This window comes from Bidens hawaiensis, unplaced genomic scaffold, assembly GCF_021521415.1.
Source record: "Bidens hawaiensis isolate Kalapana, Puna unplaced genomic scaffold, B.hawaiensis_p1.1 tig00026858_1, whole genome shotgun sequence".
In the NCBI taxonomy this organism is placed as follows: Eukaryota; Viridiplantae; Streptophyta; class Magnoliopsida; order Asterales; family Asteraceae; genus Bidens; species Bidens hawaiensis.
In genome coordinates, this window is record NW_027494330.1 from 68174 (window position 1) to 88786 (window position 20613).

General features: G+C 40.6%; 1 protein-coding gene across 1 annotated transcript; it reads left to right on the plus strand.

The window, feature by feature from the left end:
• The first annotated feature begins 7023 nt into the window (after positions 1-7023).
• Positions 7024-7953, plus strand: LOC143574201 (uncharacterized). The gene has a single exon (XM_077058877.1). The coding sequence runs from the start codon at positions 7024-7026 to the stop codon at positions 7951-7953; it is 930 nt and encodes a 309-aa protein (XP_076914992.1).
• The last annotated feature ends 12660 nt before the right edge of the window (positions 7954-20613 follow it).

The following is a 20613-nucleotide window of genomic DNA, read 5'->3' on the forward strand; positions in this document are numbered from 1 at the left end:
TAGTCTTTATTAATAACAATAATTAACAAGTATTAGTCTAGCATGCTTTAGACTACAATACTTTAGCATGTGAACAGAAGATGCATCATTCTGATCCTTCACAGCCATTACAATATCACTTTGAAACCCTTAACCCTTTGTTTAGACAAAATTATGAGACTTATTCACAACCCCCAAACCTTAATATTTAGGAAAGTCTCACGAGTTACTGTATATAGCGCATACATAACTTCATCATTCATTTAAGGAACATAACTTATTTTCCTTTGACCCCTAAGGCTTCATCATTGACTTATATGGACTTTGAACATAAGTCGTAATCCAAATCATTTTGATGAATACATTCATCATGATTAATGTTACTCATCTACAATCACTATTATGTTGAGATAAAGTCAATTGGATTAACACTCAAACAGTCAAACTCTTTGTATTCACATTTGCATAAAATAATTTATACATTTCATTTTTGTTTCTTGAAACTATTTATTGAGATACTCTCCCGAAATGAAAGATAAAACTTCTACATAGTTCAAACAAAGTGAATTATGGTAGAAACATCTATATGTCCACCACTATTGTAAATTCAGTTAAGTCTGTGAATTTTCAATGATGAATATCCAAGGATTTAAATATATCATTACCATATACTAATTTATATGTTACAATTCACACTAATTTCCAAGGAGTTAATCTGTCATTAACATATATTAATTCATATGTTACAATTCACACTTAGTGAATTTCCAAGGAGTTAATACATCATTAACATATATTAATTCATATGTTACAATTCACACTTAGTGAATTTCCAAGGAGTTAATACATCATTAACATATATTAATTCATATGTTACAATTCACACTTAGTGAATTTCCAAGGAGTTAATATGTCATTAACATATATTAATTCGTATTTACTTATTTCCAAGGAGTTATATATCACTTTCTTTTTTTTATTTCATCTTAATATATTCACCTCGTTATTCTATTACCCTCTCATGATGTGATTATATATTTGATGTCTCGTCTTAGACTTTAATCTTCGCAACAACTCACAAATTGTTTCTTATACGAAATTATTTTGACGACATTTACACATCAAATCTCCAAGTATTATTATCTTCAACACTTTCGTCATCTGACATGAATCATCTCAGTGACATCGTTTTATATTATGTATACAAGTATTCCCTCAAATAGAAATCCACGCACACATATCCTCGTTTCACTTTTGAAACTATACTCTCGAACAAATATGTTCAAATAACATCAACTTGCTACAATTACTACACTTGAGTAGCAAAGCTTGAACAATAAATCTTGTTCACACAAAACGAAGTTGTTGTCACCATAAAGTATCGTTGAGAACGTTATCTTAGTTTAACATATACTTCGTTTACCAAGAGTAGCGAATCATTTAAAAATTTTAAAATATGCAAAACTTTGTTTAGAATCATTCTAAATCATTTCCTTAGTTTTACAAAATATTATATTATTAATATAAAAAAAAGTTTATAAAATAAAATATCAAAACCTAAAACATCAAACAGTTTTATATGATTTAGATTTAATATCTATGTACTTAAACAGTTTCTAGCACACATGTCTAAAAAAATGCTATAATGCGCACATTATAAACCTTAACATTTTCATATAATAACGTTTTCAAAGGATAGAGTTTATAAAATAAACCATCTATAAATGTTTCTAATGCACACACTAGAAAATTAAATGCTCACATAAAACATTTTCAATCAATATGGTTTATAAAATAAACAATTTCCAGCAAACATGTTAGAACTTAAACAATTCTAACACGCACATTAGAGGAAAGACAATACATACATGAACCAATAAACATTATGACAAAACCTTATAAATTTTTGGTTTTCTAGTGTATAGCCCAGAGATCGCTCCATTAACATCAAGTCAATGCTGGAATTATTAATAAGTTAATGGGAGGAATATGAACAGGAATCTATTGTGCACTATTTCACCAAAACACACATGTACGTCTCACTACAATATTTTCTAACACGCCCATTAGAAAATTAACGTTTACACAAAACGTTATAAATAAATCGTATCTTATACGCATGTTAGATATTTAACGTTTACAAGAAACGAATGGTTTACTTAAAACCATTTCTAACACAATTGTTAGACATAAACGATTGCAAAATCTTTAAACAAAACTAATGAAAACCGAACGGTTTTCCAAGATCGGTTCTAACACTACAGTTAGAATACAAACGATTACGCAAATCGTTTTCTAAAACAAAACGGTTGAATCAAATATTACATTTTGTAACACGGTATAGGATTTAAGATTGCATCATGATCTCTAAAATCCAAACACACCAAGTTGTACTACGCACATAATTTCCCAAAAAATTATCTATTTATAAGATTATAATATCTAAAATATTTTTATTTCAAACCATTTCGTGAACCCAAAATCCTTATAAATAAAGTTTTAAGATTGTAGCAACAATCTCACAAAATCTGTTTTAAGATTGTAGGACATATGTTCACTTTTTATTGAAAATAAAATTAATATAACGATACTCTCGTTATATAAGGGAAATATCGTAGTAGAATACCGTGTACAAAATCAAAAATAAAATTAATACGTATGTTACTTTAAACATAAAATATATATTAGTGTCTAAAAGAGTTGTAGGTGTTGTTTGTTTTTTCAGAGGTAAAATGTTTGTAGTCTGCGTACCAAATCTGCAGACATCTATAGTAGAAGATGTAGATCAAACTTCTGTAGTCTGCAAAAAGAAGACTGTTTGTTTTTTAACGTCTGCAGACTGCTAAAATCAAACAGAAATTTTTAAATAAGCTGAAATTTAGATAAAAAAGTCATTCAAGTTCGAAATTTAAATAATAGTTAAATATCACTGAAATAATATTACAAAAAAAAAATAATATTTTTTTTAAATCAATTGTTTCGTGCACCAAGATATCGAACTCTTAACGCTTCCCAAACATCTTTCGGTTTTGAATACTTTGCAAGTTGAAGCATCACACCTTCAAGTATGGTTTGGAAGATAACACCTAAGGCCATAAACTTCTTTCTTTCTCCAATTTCAGTCCCCTTATCCTTATCAATCGCATCATGCAAACCATTCGCACCCAAAATAAATTTCACCATAACCGACCATGACGCATAGTTGATGGAAGTTAACTTCGGTGCTTAGAAAACAAAACCACCGAACAATTCTTTCATTGTTCCCGAGCTCCATGCTTCTTTATCACCGTCCATGTCACAATCCTAACACAATCATGGTTCAAAAAAGTTTATGGCTGACAAAACACAAACGAGAAGCAAACTACAAACAAATTGTTGATCTGCAGGACTTTCTTCACAACAAATATCAATATTATTTGATGTCGTGGAAACACCCAAAAAGCTAGAAAGACAGTTCTTTCTTTTCACGCACAAAATCCAAGAAAGAGTTAGGGAAATTACTTATAGATTTTCTTCTTGTAAATCCCAAACCAAGTTCCAACACCAGGGTTTCCAGAAAATAAAACCTCCTTAGACTTTCTTTTGTCTTTTCTTGGTAAGGAACACAAACAACATTAACGGTGGGGATCTTGAATCCCTAATTTCTATCGAACAACCCGGTGGGCAATGAGCCTAAGCTCTGATGCCAATTTTTGGTCCAAACAGATTAAACAGTCAAATCAAACGAACGAACGAACAAAGAAAGACGAGATATTGGGGTGACAACCCTCGACCCTTTTCATTTAATCAAACAAACTTAACAAACGAGCATTCATGGAGAAAAGACTCCTCTTGACTCTCTCTAATAAAACTAACAATCTAGACCCTATTTATAGATCTATTAAACTTGCTCTTTAAGACAAACCTAACTTGAAAAATAAGACAAACTTATTCTAGAATAATCCATAATAATCTTAGCATACTAAACAAATATTAATATAAAACTTAATAAAACAAACCCCGAACTTTAATCACCTAACAAATCAAGATTAAATTTTCACCTGCGTCCTATACAATTATTTAATACAAGGATTAGGATTTCGTAATTTTTGTAAGTTAAATAATTACAATTAGGTTCATAACTGAAGTCATTCCATACTTGTAAGTTAAAGGTTGGGTATTTTGTTTGGTTCGGGTATGTTTATTTGATCATCATAACTCTAAATAACATACTAGATTCATATAGGGTGTGTCATGACCGTTAAGAAAATTAATCATCCATATTTTCTATTGGGGGGTTTGTCCCTGTCACAAGTGTGGGAGACTTAGATATTGAGTACCCCATGTTGAAAACTGTGTTCCATGGTTGCAAGTTTGCCCTTTTCTTCTAAAGCTAATGATCTAATTCATATATCGGTTTTCAATTTACCGAAAAACATAGTATTAATGAAAACATAACATTTTTTTTACCGAAAATGTCGGTTTTCATTTAAAAAAAAAAACAAAGGATGTTATAACTTTTAGAAAACATTTTCCAATCCATCACGGCTGTAGTAATAGACGTTGCCCTTAGATCCCATACATGGCAATGCCCTTTGGAACTTCCTCACAATGTATGAACATTCCGTAGTAATGAAATCACAATAGTCTTGGATATGTGGATACTTCGTACCTCCTTATAACTTATACGAATGTTGTGGGGTTAATCCCCATCATTCTCCAAAATTTGGCTATATTTGTAACATGTTGATAGAGTGCAAGTATTGCAATCTCTTAATCCCTTTATTCTACAATTTTGGATTAGTACTCTAATGATATAGTGGTGGTGTCATAAACAAAGGACTAAAATGTTCACGTATTTTTGACCCATGCACTTGACCCGTTATTATGTATTACCAATATTTTGGCCCAAACTAGTTTTGATACTTGACCTAACCCGTTCATTTGGTTACAAGTGTGTAAACTTTGAGTTTGAATCAGTGGGTTGTGTGTGTTGTTAGATAACAACCATTCACTCTAAAAGATACTTTCAGGATAAGAAGGATGATGACATATAAAGGACCAAAAAGGCAAAAAGTGTGAGCTATTCGTAACTGGAAGCATGAATCATACATTGTCAACCATTTCTTAGTAGGTTGTTCATGGTACTATGCTAATAAACTAGGATGGTTGTTGATAGTCACTGAAATTTTACACTAGTGCTTACAACTAATTTGATATAAAATTTAAAATTTTATGGTGAGTGTGTATACATTTGGTTATGATATGATTTTTTGGGTTGATGCAGATTTAATAATTTTTTTTCATTAAAGTGTTTTAAAGTGGCTATAAACTATGAACTACTGAATTTGGTGGGTTTGAATAGAGGTAGGGTACCAAAAAGACCCAAATACCCTTAAGTATTACCCCGCGGGTCAGAAGGAAGCTCCTCACAAGATACCCGCGGGACATATGGATCACCCGCATGACTTTGGAAGGAAAGAACATCCTTATATCATACGCGGAAGCATCCAGGCACCTTCAGACGTCATCCGCATGGTGACACATTCACCTGCCAAAAAGACCAGGAGGCAATGACAACAGGACAGATGTAATTAACCAATTACCTTCTAGAAGAATTCCCAAGGTTATTACTTGAAGAATACGTGATCCATCAACCAATGAATGAAAGACACCTGGCCAGTTTGTTATAACCGTGCGCATGGACAGGGTTACATAGCGTCCTACCATATCAAGACACATGTCTAGGTTGTTATGCCCATGCACATGCAACGTATAGCTCAACCTATCATATGAGGACAAGCGTCCAGGTGGTTACGAGAGCATCTTCTAGAATGGGACAGCTGGCCTAATCACATTCCCTCACTCTTCGGCTATAAATACCCTCTCAATCTCCATGAGGTATTCATTCACTCTCAACTATTTACTCAAAATACTTAAGTACTTTCTCTCTTTAAGGACTGTACTTATTCTCACGCCGAAGGGTGGTTACGGGAAAACCCCCTCTTGTCCTTCCCGTAACGAGCTCACGGTGTCTGTTTTGCAGGTTCCGGTCACTGAACTTTGGGAGATTGTGTTCATATCGTAGTTGGTTGTTATCCGTATCCTACCCTGTAGACTCATTGGATCTAGGACCTGTCAAGGAGATTAGGTCCGTGTTTCTTCATTAACGCCATCCGTATCGCCATCCGTGCTTTTGTTAGAACATCGATAATTCTTTGTTTCTTGGTTCGTACGATATGAGCCAGTTTCCTGAAGGGCCGACGAGAACTCCTGCGCCTGTTTAACGTGTTACTGATACAGAAGCACCTGAAGGTATTGCTTCAAGTGTTTTTTCACGTTCACGGCTCCTGACTCACGAACTACTGATGTAACACCTGGTGGTTTCACCTTGGAGCGGGTTACGGCACTAGTCGGTCCTACTCCTACTGATTTAGGACGTGTCACTACACCAGAAGGCTCTAATCTTGGTGACCTGGGACGGATCATGAGAGAAACTCGCCTAAATCGCTAAGAATTGGGTCGAGAAGACGATTCTGACTATTCTGATTCGGCGAGAACTCACCGTCATAGTTCTGAATTCAGCAAGAGAATGTTGTAGCCGAGTACAAACTCATTAACGAGCGACTCCATGCTTGTACCCTGATTTATGACGAATCTCCCAGGAGGTCTCTTTCTCCTCCTCCAACAGCGAGGAGGAGCCAGATTCGTCAAAGTGTTCAGACGGAAAGAGACCCGGCGGAGGTTTGGGAAGTGCGTGAACGCCCTCGTAGGGTTATGCGTGTACCTGCTTATGTGGAGGAATATGAAAGTCATGATTCGACGTACCATCCAGGGGACGTCGGTTATTACAATGGTGATAGCAGACTCCATCTACGAGGAGGAACTAGTTATCCGCGGGTGGTAGTCCATCATGCGGAATATCACATCAATGCTTAGGAAGACTTCTCTAAGCCTTACCGCCCAACTGCATTTGCTGAAAAATCAAAATTCATTGCACGAATTGCAACAGCTCCGTTTCCAGTTAATGCAAAGATCCCAACGTCTGTTGGAAAGTACGATGGGATGACTGATCCCAGCGATCATCTAATGAACTTTGTGGCCGTGGGAGGAGTCAGCGGTTGGACTCTTCCCTACTGGTGTCATATGTTTTCTTTAACATTCACTGGTGCAGCACGTGAATGGTTTGAGAAGTTACCAGACAGACAAATTAAGAGTTGGGACGACTTTGTTGCCAAATTCTCCCAACACTTCAGTCAACAGCGGAAACACACTCGTGATCCATATGAGATATTAGATGTGGTTATGCAAAACAATGAATCCATTGAGCACTTCATTACCCGCTTTTACAATGAAAGTCTCAATATTGGTGGTGTAAGCGAAGACATGTTGCGAGGAGCTTTCCGCAAAAATGTGAAAAGTGATGAATTAATCTGGACCTTGACTGGCAGAGAAGGAATGCCAACATCTTGGAATGATATCATGACCGCGGCAAAATTGTTTGCAAGAACTCAAAAGACCTTGGCAAATAATGGTCAGAAGCAGAATTTTAAGGTTGAATTCCAGACCCTGTGGCCAAATAAACAAGCTAAAGGAACAATTTGGTCAAGACTCCAACCATCGGCGGAACCATCAAAACAGTTTGATGCCAGATCTTTGATTGGCAACAAAAATAAGCAAAATGGTTCAGCACGGTCCTCCAATGGTTGGACTCCATTGTCGAAAACACCTTCAGAAATCCTCACTACAGAAAATATGAATTTCAGGAAGCCCCAACCACTCATAAGGAGATCGTTCCTTGATGCCAAAAAGCACTACTCATTCCACAATGATATAGGGCATAATACGAATGAGTGTGTGGCCTTGAAAAATGAGATTGAAGCAGCTGTGAAATCTGGCAAACTTGAACATTTGGTCAAGGGTGCAAAACCAGGGACTGGTAAGGCTCCCGCGCGAGACAACCAGGGCCCACCCAAAAACAGGTTAAGGATTTGAACGTCCACATGATTCAAGGTGGACATAGGGTTGGAAGAAAGAGGAGAGAGTTCCTGGATGAGGAATGGAAAAATGAACTAGTGATTTTGCCACAGGTCAAGGGTGGCGGACCGTGCAATAAGAATCCTTTGATAATATCTACCCTCTTTGGTCACTATTGATCTCAGTATGTTTTCTTTGACACTGGTAGTACATCTGACATTATGTACGAGCAGTGCATCGAACAACTAGACGAGGAGGACAAGGAGAGGTTAAAACCAATCCATGCACTTGTCTCAGGATTTGGAGGGGAGGTGATGCACCCGCGAGGGTGATATCTTTTCCGGTCACTCTCAGTGACGGGGTACATTCAAGAACAGAAGATGTTGAGTTTTTGGTCTTTCCAGCAACATCGAAGCATGACATCATTTTGGGGCAGGAAGCAATCTGTGACTTTAATGCTCACCCGTCCACAGCTCACGGTGCGATAGGGGTTCCAACCCGCACCGGCGTAGCAATCATTCACGTCTAATGACACTGCTTCACAGCGGAAAGTTCAAAGCCCAGCAAAGTCCCAAAGCAAACTCAGAGGACCGAGCCGGAAATAATGGGTATTGAACAAGAAATTTCCCGATCAGACAGTTGTGATTGGACCTGCTATCTCAGAGATAGTGAGAACCTTCTTGAAGCAGTTGTTGACCAACAATATAGACATCTTCGCTTGGCAACCCGCGGAGTATCGCAGAACATAAACTAAGGGTAAACCCGATGTTTACACCAATTGTTCAAAAGAAGCGAAATATGGGCCCGAAACAAACCAAAGCTATGAACGAACAAGTACAAGATCTTCTTCGTGCTGGAATTATCCATGAAATCAAATACCAAACTTGGGTAGCTAACCCAGTCATTGTTCTGAAAAGCAATGGAACGTGGCGGATGTGTATAGACTTCAAGGATCTGAACAAGGCATGCCAGCACGATTGTTATCCACTACCGGAAATTGATCTTAAAGTAGACGTTGTGGCCCCGTTTAAGTTTAAGTGTTTCCTCGATGCCTACAAAGGCTATCACCAAATCCGCATGGCGGCGGGTGACGAGGATAAGACAGCGTTCCGCACGGGCCAAGGTACATTTTGCTACAAAATGATGCCCTTTGGATTGAAAAACGTTGGTGCCACGTATCAGCAACTGATGGATCAAGCTTTGAAGAATCAGATTAGTCGAAATCTTGAGGTCTACATGAATGATTTGGTGATAAAGAGCATTAAAGAAGATCAGATGTTTGTATTTGGTGCATATATTGTACTTATTCAGTGTGGTTATGAACCCTTACATTTGATTTTGCATGGGGAACTATTTTAACCGGGTGTTCTTTTACAATGGTCATGAGCCACTTTAAAACGTATTTCGATTCTTCTTGAGATACTCTTTTAATGCAGTTTTGTAGATTTTTAACGTGGTTTCAAATCTCTTTAAAAGACATGATTATGTTTCACAGCGCATACATTTAAAAACGGTTTAAAACTGCCTTAAAAAATTAAAATAAACCACCATAAATGTTAAGATTATGTGTAGTGGATGGACTACAAAATTATGAGGCGACTTGCGCCCTTGGCGCCCAGTCAACAAATTGTGAGTTTTTGTTTTAGGGGTGTAATGGTGTTATAACCCCATATATAAATATATATCATACACACAAACAATTATAATAGAACAAAAGCGATGAAGGGCTACAAGAATACCCCCCACCCCCCCAAAAAAAAAAAAAAAATTCGCCCCTTTGTCGCCAGGGTGTAATGGTGTTCACTAAATTTATAGCCTCAAAACCTCCAACTCCTCGCCTCATTACGCATACCCTAAAATAGAAGAGAAAGTTCAAGTCAAATATGTAACTATTAGAGAGTATGGACTATGGAGTCATTTAAATATTGTTTATTGTAAAGGGGTTGAATATGAAAATATGTATGTTTGATCGGTTTTAGGTTTAACACTGATGGTTGTGTCTTTCTACGAAACGACATGTCAATCAATGTTCATCGATATATAACTGGCCATCATATGAAACAAAGAATGGTTACGATCCCTTTTGAAAAATTCCAGATTATATATATTGTTACTTATTTGTCTTGTTCTCTAATTATATAACAATGTTGGCATCAAATGTATATTCTTACTTCTTATTAGTTTGTAAGTTTTCCCGATTACCTAAAATAATCTAAATGACATAAAAATCACCAACATAATACATAATATGTGTTTTCACAATGCGTATACATGAAATATTAGTGCTGATAAAGAAAAATGTAAAAGAACATGCTTGTGTGAAAGTTAATTATATGTGATGATTAAGGTAGATTTAAATCGTTCGTATTAATTGTCGATAAATATACAAAAGGTTGGTAAGTCATTCTCAAGTTGAAATCTCACAAGTTACATAATTAAAAATTGTCGATAAATTGCGAAGACAAGTATGAAGGTAGGAGTTGGATAGCCCGTGGCAGCTCCGTCATGTGTTGGTTTGCTTAATTACGCCCCCACCATAGTCAATACTGCCTCTAACGCAGCCAAATTAACCTCACCATCTACACACAATAGTTGATTAGCTGATCAATATGTTATCTTCTTGGTAAGCAGAAAATAATGACAAAAATCTATGTATGTCGTCTTATACAATGCCGTGTGACAGAGGGCAAACTAACACATGCCTTTGCTTCAGAATAATAATAATAATAATAATAATAATAATAATAATAATAAGTTGGTTGTGACTCAATGGTAGAGCACTCACTTTACAAGTGAGAGGTAGGGGGATCAAACCTCATTACCACCAACTTATATGGGAGATATGAGGGATGACCCTGGCTTGCCAGGGTTCGAGTCCTGATCTCACCCGGTTTTACCGGCTCCTAGCTGTCGTGCCGTTTGGCGGGCGTGGGGTCGGGTTTTATCCGGTGAATCCCTCAACAGGTGGACCGCTAGGGGCTCCGTCCGTCCGGACTAGTGGCCGGCTCGGGCTACCTTTAGCCAATGGGGGCCGCGTACGGGGTACCCGGCGTTACTTAGTTGGCTGTTCAAAAACAATAATAATAATAATGTACTGTAACTCTAGATACATATATATACTTACCTTTACATATGTATATAAGTGTGTGTATGTATATATTCATGCATATATAATAACTTCTGATATGAAGAAGCGTGGATCGACTTACTTGTATACGATCAACGTTCCTCGGGTACGAATATGCTATATCACCGATGGTTTTCCGAGATACGAGTTCTTCCACCTACAAAACGAACAGCACCGTGAGCTTACCCCTCAGAAAGGGACAGAGGGGTCCTCTTTGGGGTAACCCTCCGGTGTGAGAATCAGGTATTGTAGGAGAAGATAATCAAGATGTAAAAACGAGTAAAGGACTTAGAATATATTTTTCTTGCCCTCCTCTAACTGTGGAGGTGGTGTGGTATTTATAGTATTAGGGTTTCCAATGACTGGGCTCAGACCCAATTAGAGCCTTTTTGGCCTCCTCCTATTGCTTCGCGCCACGTGTACTTAAGACACCTGGTGCTTTTTCATTGATTATTCTCTGACCCATGTGCCATCACGTGGTGGCACATGGGCTTTGCTGAGTTGTCCACCCTTCATTGGCAGCTGTCAACATCAGCACATTCTTTATTCCTTAAAAGATACCTTCTGGAAGGTTGCCTGATGAGTACAATCATGGTTGTCCTTATCCTTATTTGGATTAGTCTATTGTCTCATTTGTTGTGTGTCGCTTACGCGCGGCCTTTATGCGCCTATCCCAAGGATGCGCAAGGTCTTTTCTTTATTTTCACATATGTTTCATGCGCTTGCGCATATGTGATATGCGCCACGCGCAGATGTTTCATGCGCTTGCGCATAGGTTTTGGCTTTGTGTCTTCATGACATCCTGATTTCAAGCCTCTTGTGTATATCTTGTGAGTTGACCCGCCCTGCTCGATGTTAAGGCGGGTGCATACCTCTTCAAGCCCCCCCAGTCTAATGTGTGTCTTGTCTCGCGCGAGCGAGGTAAGATAGATATTAGACTTAATAGTTTGCTTTTTCAATAGGGCTTGTTTTTTCTTTTTCTTTTCTTGTACGTGCGTTGCGCGAAATTCCATCCCTTTGGTTAAAACGAATCGTCAATGCATGTGGTTGGTTGGTGTTGACATGCATCAGAGATGGAGACGTTATGTGTCAGACCTTTCGTGTGCTCGAGGTGCTACAGTGGCTTTTCACGTCTCCTCATACAGTGTCAGGAACACGTGTCGCGCTTATGTTGACCTACGCCTGCGAGTGGGGGCCCGTGAGCGTAGATCTGATTATTACTTGTTTCTCTCTCTCTCTCTCTCTCTCTCTCCTGGGCCTATAAAACCAAACCTTTTGAACGGTTTTTTCTTCATCTCCACTGTCATTTTCAGAGCTTTTGTCTATCATTTACATTCCGATTAATAGCTTTCGTCTTTGTCCCTGAATTCCGTGCTTAAAGTAACCATATTGTTCGATTCGCAATTGTATGTCTGATAACCCAGACACCACAATTTTCCCTAGTAAAGGCCGTGTGAAATCAGTTGTTATGTCTACTTTGAAGAAAACCGGCAAGGGTACTCGGGTTGCCGAGGCTTCGTCGGAGGAGGGGGGAAAGAATAAAACGGCGAAAAGATGGGACGAGATCCCCTGCAAGTTGAAACAGCCTGAGCTTGATGGTCTCATTGCTTCTCAGGGTTTTCTCCCTGAGTATGGTTGTCTGCTCCCGGCAGCCGGGCAGACGGCTGCGGATCCTCCTGCCGGCTATCTCTCTCTATATTCTCATTTTCTTACTCACTGTAACCTTCGTCTTCCGATGACAAGGTTTATAGGTGCGCTCCTTCAATTTTATGGGATTCACATATCCCAAGTTCACCCTTTTGGGTTGGTGCGCATGACTCATTTTGAGTTTATGTGCAAAGCTCAGCGCGAAGAGCCTACTCCTCGCCGCTTTCAATATTTCTATAAACCAAAGGTTCAAGATTCTTGGTTTTCGTTTACTCCGCGCAGTCAGAAGGTTAAATGCTCTACTGTCACTTTTAAGAGCCTTCATGACTGGACTGAGAAGTTTTTCTACGTCAAAGCTGGTGTTATTGCAATCCACATGACTATGCGCGCGATCACTTCTGCGCCCGCGGATGACAATGTCCTTAAGAACCCAACGGGCACATGGGTTAAAAAATTAACTGCTGAACCATCCCCTGCCAAGAATATTTGCGAGGAAGCGTTGGTGGGGGTTGGTATGAGCAAGAGGTGGACTGACAGCGAGACTGAGCCTGTCATCCATGTTGATGGCTCAGGTGGGTTGTTTGTTCATTGCATTAATTTTGCGCGAGTATAATTCGTTTTGCTGATATCACTTGTCTTGTTTTATGCAGAAAGCAAGGAATACATCCACGCCGCCTATGACGAGCATACAGAAGGTGGCTCTGTCGCCCTGAACGCTGGGGAAGTTGCTTTCCCTGATCGCTTCGATGATATGTTCATCCCTGTCAACTTAGAATTTTGCTTTGACAGCGATGCGCCTGGTAAGCCCTGTATTTGTGTTTAGGCCCTTAGAATACCAAATTTGGTTTTAACATTTATGTTGCGCGTATTGTAGATGCGCTCGCTAATTATGAGTTGGAGCCTGTGGAAGAGGAAGGGGAGGAGGCAGAAGCTGAAGCGCAAAAACTCAAGCGCAAGGCTAAAGGCAAGACTGGCGCAGGGGCCAGTAAAAAACAGAAAAAAGATGATGCCTCTGTTGCCCAGAATCTTCCTCCTACTCAAGTGAAGGGACTTGAGAAAACCAAGGGTTTTACTTCCAAGTTTTTCTCGTCTTCTTTGCCTCAAGGTGTGGGCAGTCATCCAGTCCACACGAGGTATGGTGCTTCCACCTCATCTCTGCGCGCGGCGGACATGGGAAGCGGTGCTGCGCCTGCTGTTTCGTCTTCTCCAACAGGTATACTTTGTTTATATTTTGTGGTTTTATGAGCGTGATTCCGATAGAGTTATTAATGAAGCTTTGTTCACTCAAATGTTTGTAGAGCCGGCAATGTTGGTGGCTCAACCTCAGGCGCAGCAAGGTGCCAAGGCTATGCCGAAGGTTGTTTTGAAGTCCTCTGTTTTGCCCTCAAAAAGGGGGAAAATGGACTTCATGGCGATGCTTAATTCGCGGACTGCGGTGCGCCAAGGTATTTATTGCGCTTTGATTGTCTGATTTTTCCTTTAGTTCAAGTCATGAATCATTTCTCCTTGTTGGTTTTTTCATAGGAATTATAGCTGGCACACAAGCTGCTGGTGGCACTGCTAGCGCTGGCGCCGTTAGTTCTGCTCCTGCTCCAACAAGTATTGAATCTCCCCTTATTGGGATCACTAAGGAGCAGGAGACTATATTTCGCGCTACTCTAACAGCGTCAAGACCTCCCTCACTTCCTCCTTCGCGCAGCCCTCCTCGTGAGACTATTTTTGATTCTTCCAAGTCGCAGGAGAAGAGACCTGTTATAGAGGATGATGAGGAGGTTGATTTTGAAAATTCTGATTGTGGCCGCGTAAGCCCTACAGCGCCACGCGATTTCGTGGCGCAGCCTTCTTCTCATGGGGCAGGCAGGAGCTCATCAGCTGGCGCTAACCTTTCTGCCAGTTCTCCTCAGGTATAACTTTATTTTGCTCCGCTGCGCAGACTTCCAAATTAGTGTTTAGATAACTAAAATGTTTCTTTGCGATGCTTTGTGCTTGTAGGGAGCCAATCACATATACCGCCCGAGCTGGAGTATCACTGAAGAGAGCTCATTCCAATCCTTGGGCGTATGTGAAGACTTTTGGGCTCACTCTGTTCCTCCAGCTGAAAGGAGGTTTCAAGAGGACCGCGCTCGCGTGGATTTGCTTAATGACCACCTTTTTGCTGGGTCTGCGTTTTTTGCTGCCTCCCAAGAGCTTCGCCATGATTATATAAAGGTACGTGATGCTCTTGCGGAGGCCAAGCAAGAGGCTAAGATTTCTGCTTGGAATCTTTCTGATGCCCGAGAAAAGGCTGAGAAACTCCAAGCAGAACTTAGCGAGAACCGGGCTAGTTCCAACGCTGCTTTTGTGAAGCGCGGGCTTGAGCTGCAAGCTGCGTGGGAGAAACTGCAAGTGGCAGAGGCAGATGCGTCAAGCGCGTGACCTGGAGTTGGCAGTGGAGGCGCGTGACCAAACTATTGCGCAGGTTAATATTGAAAAATCTTTGTTGGAAAGTGAGGTTGCGCGCCTGAAAGAAGAGCTTGTTGCTGCGCAAGCAGTGAAGAAAGAGGCCTTGGCGGCGGCGGCGGCCGAAAAGGAAAAGCTGAAGCAAGCCAAAGAAACTGTTGAGTTATTAAACTCTCAGATTCCTGCTTTTGAGACGTCTGTCTCTTCTCTTGCGCAGGATCGTCATTGGCTGATTTCACAGGGTGTGACTCGTTGCGCTTATGCCATGAAATATTCAGACGAGTTCCAGACCCTTGTGATGGACTGTAATGCGGCGTCGCGCTTGGTCAGTCGGGCTGAGGGGTTTAAGGATGGTTATGAATATGGCATGCTAAAGAAGAATCCATCCGACTACCCTTATCAGCTCGACGCTGTCTGCGCTGACATGGCTGAGGTGGGGGAGAAGTACTTGAATACTCCAATTCCCATCCTTGAGCAGGTATTTTAACCTTAATGAGTTACTTGACTTATTTTCATAATCTTTTGTACTTATACTGTTCCTTGTGACTTGCAGATAGCCGCGCTTGCTGACCAGCCCGATCTTGGCGCTTTAAAGAAATTACTTGATGAATGTGAAGGGACTGGTGGCAATGATGATGGCGCGGGCAACGCTACCTCTGCCAGCGGCTCTGGCGTGGCCAAAGGACCTACTCCTGACGCTATCATGACAGAAGACGACTATATTCAAGACGAACAGCTTGATTATGGTAAATTTGGAGATGACGAGGAGCGAGCTGCGCCAGATGCTGAGGGAGGAAATAATGATGAGGAAGATGAAGAGGCTGACATTAACATAGAGACTTGAAAAACCCTTCTTGTTTTTTTTTTAGTTGTGTTTGTAGTTTCTACCTCATCATTTGTAAATTTGTGAACTTCTATATTTTGGAATGAAATTTTGTTTTTCCCTTATTCGCATCTTGCGCATTCCCAATTCATCTCTTTATATTGCATGCGTGTGCTTGTTGATTATAAGGTATGCTTACACATTGAAACTTGAACAAGGTTGTAAGGAAATTATTTTTACTTAATCCTTAACAGTTGTCATATTTCAAGTTACTTTGCGATATTCTGAATATGCTGACACGTGCCTTGGCCTTTCATTATTCCTCTTTTGCGCGACGTTATCGTGCATTTATTATAGGGAATTATGAATGAGTTTTTTAGCCTTTACGTGCCAGTATGTGTTACTCTGTCTATATCCATTATAATCTCATGCGTGGCCCCGACCTGAGACCTTAACAACTATGCTTTGGCGTGTGCTTTGCCTTAGTTGTGCTTTGGTATTTTTATGGTCCGGCTGCGTAATACGTAGGATGGATGCTATGAGTAATTTGAGCTAAGGCTCATATTATTGGGCTAAGGCCCTGACGTTTCAGAGTTAAAACTCGTTAACGCGTCTGAGCTTGAAGCTCGCGCATGTATGTTTTACTTCGTTTTATTTTTAGTTTGATGTCAATACAATGTTGTCATATTGCTCAAAATTAATAAAGGGAAGTGTGAAACATGTATGCAAAAGGTAATAGAACGCATATTAAAATAGAGCGTATCATTATTCATAATGGCTTACAAAGCCTTGATTACAAACTTGACAACTTTTACATGAAACATTTTCTAAGTTGTGCTGCGTTCCATGTGCGCGGGATCTTCTTTCCATTTAAATCTTTTAAAGCGTATGCGCCTTTTCCCAATTCTTCCGAGACTTGATAAGGTCCTTCCCAGTTGGGAGACATCTTTCCCGGGGGTATTGCGCGACTAGCTTCATTGTTCCGAAGGACAAAATCATTCTTCTTGAAGTAGCATTCTTTCACGCGCTGATTGTAGTATTTTTCTAGATTTTTCTTGTATTTGGCTTCACTAATGATAGCCGCCTCTCTGCGTCCCTCAAGTAAATTGAGATCCAACCTCCTTTCTTGCTCGTTATCCGTCTTACTCATCATGAGCACTCTATAGGATGGGCATCCAATCTCTGCTGGAATCATAGCCTCCGTTCCATAGGTTAGGCTGAACGGGGACTCGCCATTGCTGGTTTTGCTTAATGTCCTGTGCGCCCACAGGACATTAGGTAACTCCTCGACCCATGCATGGGACTCTCCTTCCAACCTTTTCTTCAGCCCATTCAGCAAGCTTTTGTTCGCGCGGTCCACTTGGCCATTCCCTTGAGGATGGTATGCTGAAGTGAAGACCTGATTGATGTGCAATTCCTTGAACCAACTGGATATATTCCTGTCAGTGAATTATTTGCCATTGTCGCTCACGATTTCCATGGGCAGGCCAAAACGGCATATGATGTGGCTCCAAATAAATTGCTTCATTGCCTCGACTGTGATTTTTGCCCGTGGCTTGGCTTCAACCCATTTTGTGAAATAGTCTACTGCCACTACCAAAAATATTACTCGCCCTGGCGCTTGTGGTAAGGGACCCACAATATCGATTGCCCACTTGTGGAAAGACCATGCAGAGGTCACCGGAATCAAGTTGTTCTTAGGCCGCATGGTATTTGGCGCATAGCTCTGACACGCTTTGCATTTTTGGATCTCTTTTAATGCGTCCAAGTACATGCCTGGCCAATAGTAACCTGCGTTCATTGCCTTGGCGATCACCATGCGCGGGCCAGCATGTATTCCACAGATTCCTTCGTGTATTTCTCTGATCACATAACTTGCTTCCTCAGCGTCTAGGCATTTCATGAGTGCTCCAAGATAAGAGCGTCGATATAACGTACCATCGAGCATTTCGTAGTTCTGCGACTTGTGTCTTATCTTCCTCGCCTGTGCGCGATCGTCTGGTGCCTTTCCCTCCTTTAAGAATTCCATTATTGGAGTTATCCATGATGAAGGTGTTGTATGAATTACAAGAACAGACTTCGCACCCACTGACGGGTTGCTCATTACTTCCACCCTGACATCTTTGCCAAAATGATCGAAGCTGGTTGATGCCATCTTGCTTAGCGCGTCGGCAGACTTATTTTCACTGCGCGGAATGTGTATGATTCTGAAAAAGTCAAATTGTTCGTTGAGTTTCTTCGCCTGCTCTAGATACAAAGGCATGGTGTTCTCCTTGGCATCATAAAGGCCATTGAGTTGTGCTGCTACCAGGTATGAATCTACATGAGCCTCTAGCTTTTTAACTCCGAACTTGTGCGCGATGCGCAAACCAGCCAGCAGGGCTTCATACTCAGCTTCATTGTTGGTGCTCTTGAAATCCAACCTGATTGCGTAAGTATACTCATGATTTTCTGGATCGACCAGTTTGAGGCCTGCGCCGGACCCTTCGTTGTTTGAAGCTCCATCAGTGAATAATCTCCAAACGTTTTCTTCATTACTGGCTTGCGGAGAGTCTACTTCGCGCTGAGCCTCTTCAACTTTTCCTTCAGGGATTTCTGCGATGAAATCAGCTAAGACTTGTCCCTTGATTGCAGGACGAGGCTTATAGGTGATCGTGTGCTCCCCTAATTCCAGCGCCCGTTTTGTCAGCCTTCCTGAGAGCGCGGGACGTCGCAAGACTTGCTGGATGTTGTGATCAGTCAGGACTTCAATAGGATGACCATTGAAATATCTATGAAGCTTGCGCGACGCATGTGTTAGTGATAAAACTAGCTTTTCTATGATGGTGTAGCGCGTCTCAGGATCTGTCAGCACCCGACTTACATAATAAATTGGTGTTTGGATTCCCTTGCGATCCACCAATAATACTGCGCCAATGGCGCGCTCTCCTGCTGACAGGTACAACGTTAAAGTTTCACCAGGTAGTGGAGCTGTGAGCGCAGACAGATTTATCAGACATTCTTTTATCTCACTGAAAGCTTGCTCGGCCTCAGGCGTCCCACGGATGGCGCCAATGAAGAAGCGTGGATCGACTTACTTGTATACGATCAACGTTCATCGGGTACGAATATGCTATATCACCGATGGTTTTCCGAGATACGAGTTCTTCCACCTACAAAACGAACAGCACCGTGAGCTTACCCCTCAGAAAGGGACAGAGGGGTCCTCTTTGTGGTAACCCTCCGGTGTGAGAATCAGGTATTGTAGGAGAAGATAATCAAGATGTAAAAATGAGTAAAAGACTTAGAATATATTTTTCTTGCCCCCCTCCAACTGTGGAGGTGGTGTGGTATTTATAGTATTAGGGTTTCCAATGACTGGGCTCAGACCCAATTAGGGCCTTTTTGGCCTCCTCCTATTGCTTCGCGCCACGTGTACTTAGGACACCTGGTGCTTTTTCATTGATTATTCTCTGACCAAGGTATTTCACCTGACCCATGTGCCATCACGTGGTGGCACATGGACTTTGCTGAGTTGTCCACCCTTCATTGGCAGCTGTCAACATCAGCACATTCTTTATTCCTTAAAAGATACCTTCTGGAAGGTTGCCTGATGAGTACAATCATGGTTGTCCTTATCCTGATTTGGATTAGTCTATTGTCTCATTTGTTGTGTGTCGCTTACGCGCGGCCTTTATGCGCCTATCCCGGGGATGCGCAAGGTCTTCTCTTTATTCTCACAGATGTTTCATGCGCTTGCGCATAGGTTTTGGCTTTGTGTCTTCATGACATCCTGATTTCAAGCCTCTTGTGTATATCTTGTGGGTTGACCCGCCCCGCTTGATGTTAAGGCGGGTGCATACCTCTTCATGATACAAAATCCTACTTATATGATACACATTTTAGAAACTAACTACCCTGTAACTAAGTTAGTTGGAAACAAAATGTTTTTAACTTTTGACGCAACATTATACTACATAAAAAATATTACAATTTGCGAGATTCTAATAACTTTCATTTTTCTAAAATAAAATATCAAAAGCGTAGTTGGGGACACGAGCAATGGGGTTTCAATTGATTCCTAGAGCGACATATAAATTTTGTTTATGTAAGTATGCACCCATGTCTGTATCTTCATTAAGGTTTCTGTCATTTTATGATATCCCGTTGTTGACATGCATCCATTTTCACTCTACAAGGGTGGACCATATTCATGCAGGCTTTTTTTCATGGCCGTCACTCATCTCATTAATTATTAAATTATATAATAATCATTTCCTTAAACGTTTAAATAGGACTTTAATATAACTAAAAAGGCCTAAGGGCATCAAAGATTACCAAACCAGGAAAATGACTCTAATTGAAATATTGAATCAATGGGCTTCTATTAGAACCCCATATACCATAACGTAATGATAGAGGTGGGCAAATTGAGTTTTTTCAGGAACCGAAACTTGGTAGGAATCGGTTTCGAGTATGGTCAACAAATGTTAAAAATCAGGACGGAGAAACCAGTTCCAAGTATGGTCGGGTTTTAACTAGTTTGCAGGGTTATTATCGAGCTTTGGCAAAGTCGGGTCTGGGTTTGATCGGGTAGAGGTGCTGAGGTGGAACCGGTTCCATCGATCCGGGTACGATTTTTCAGAGTAGCCGAAACCTAGTG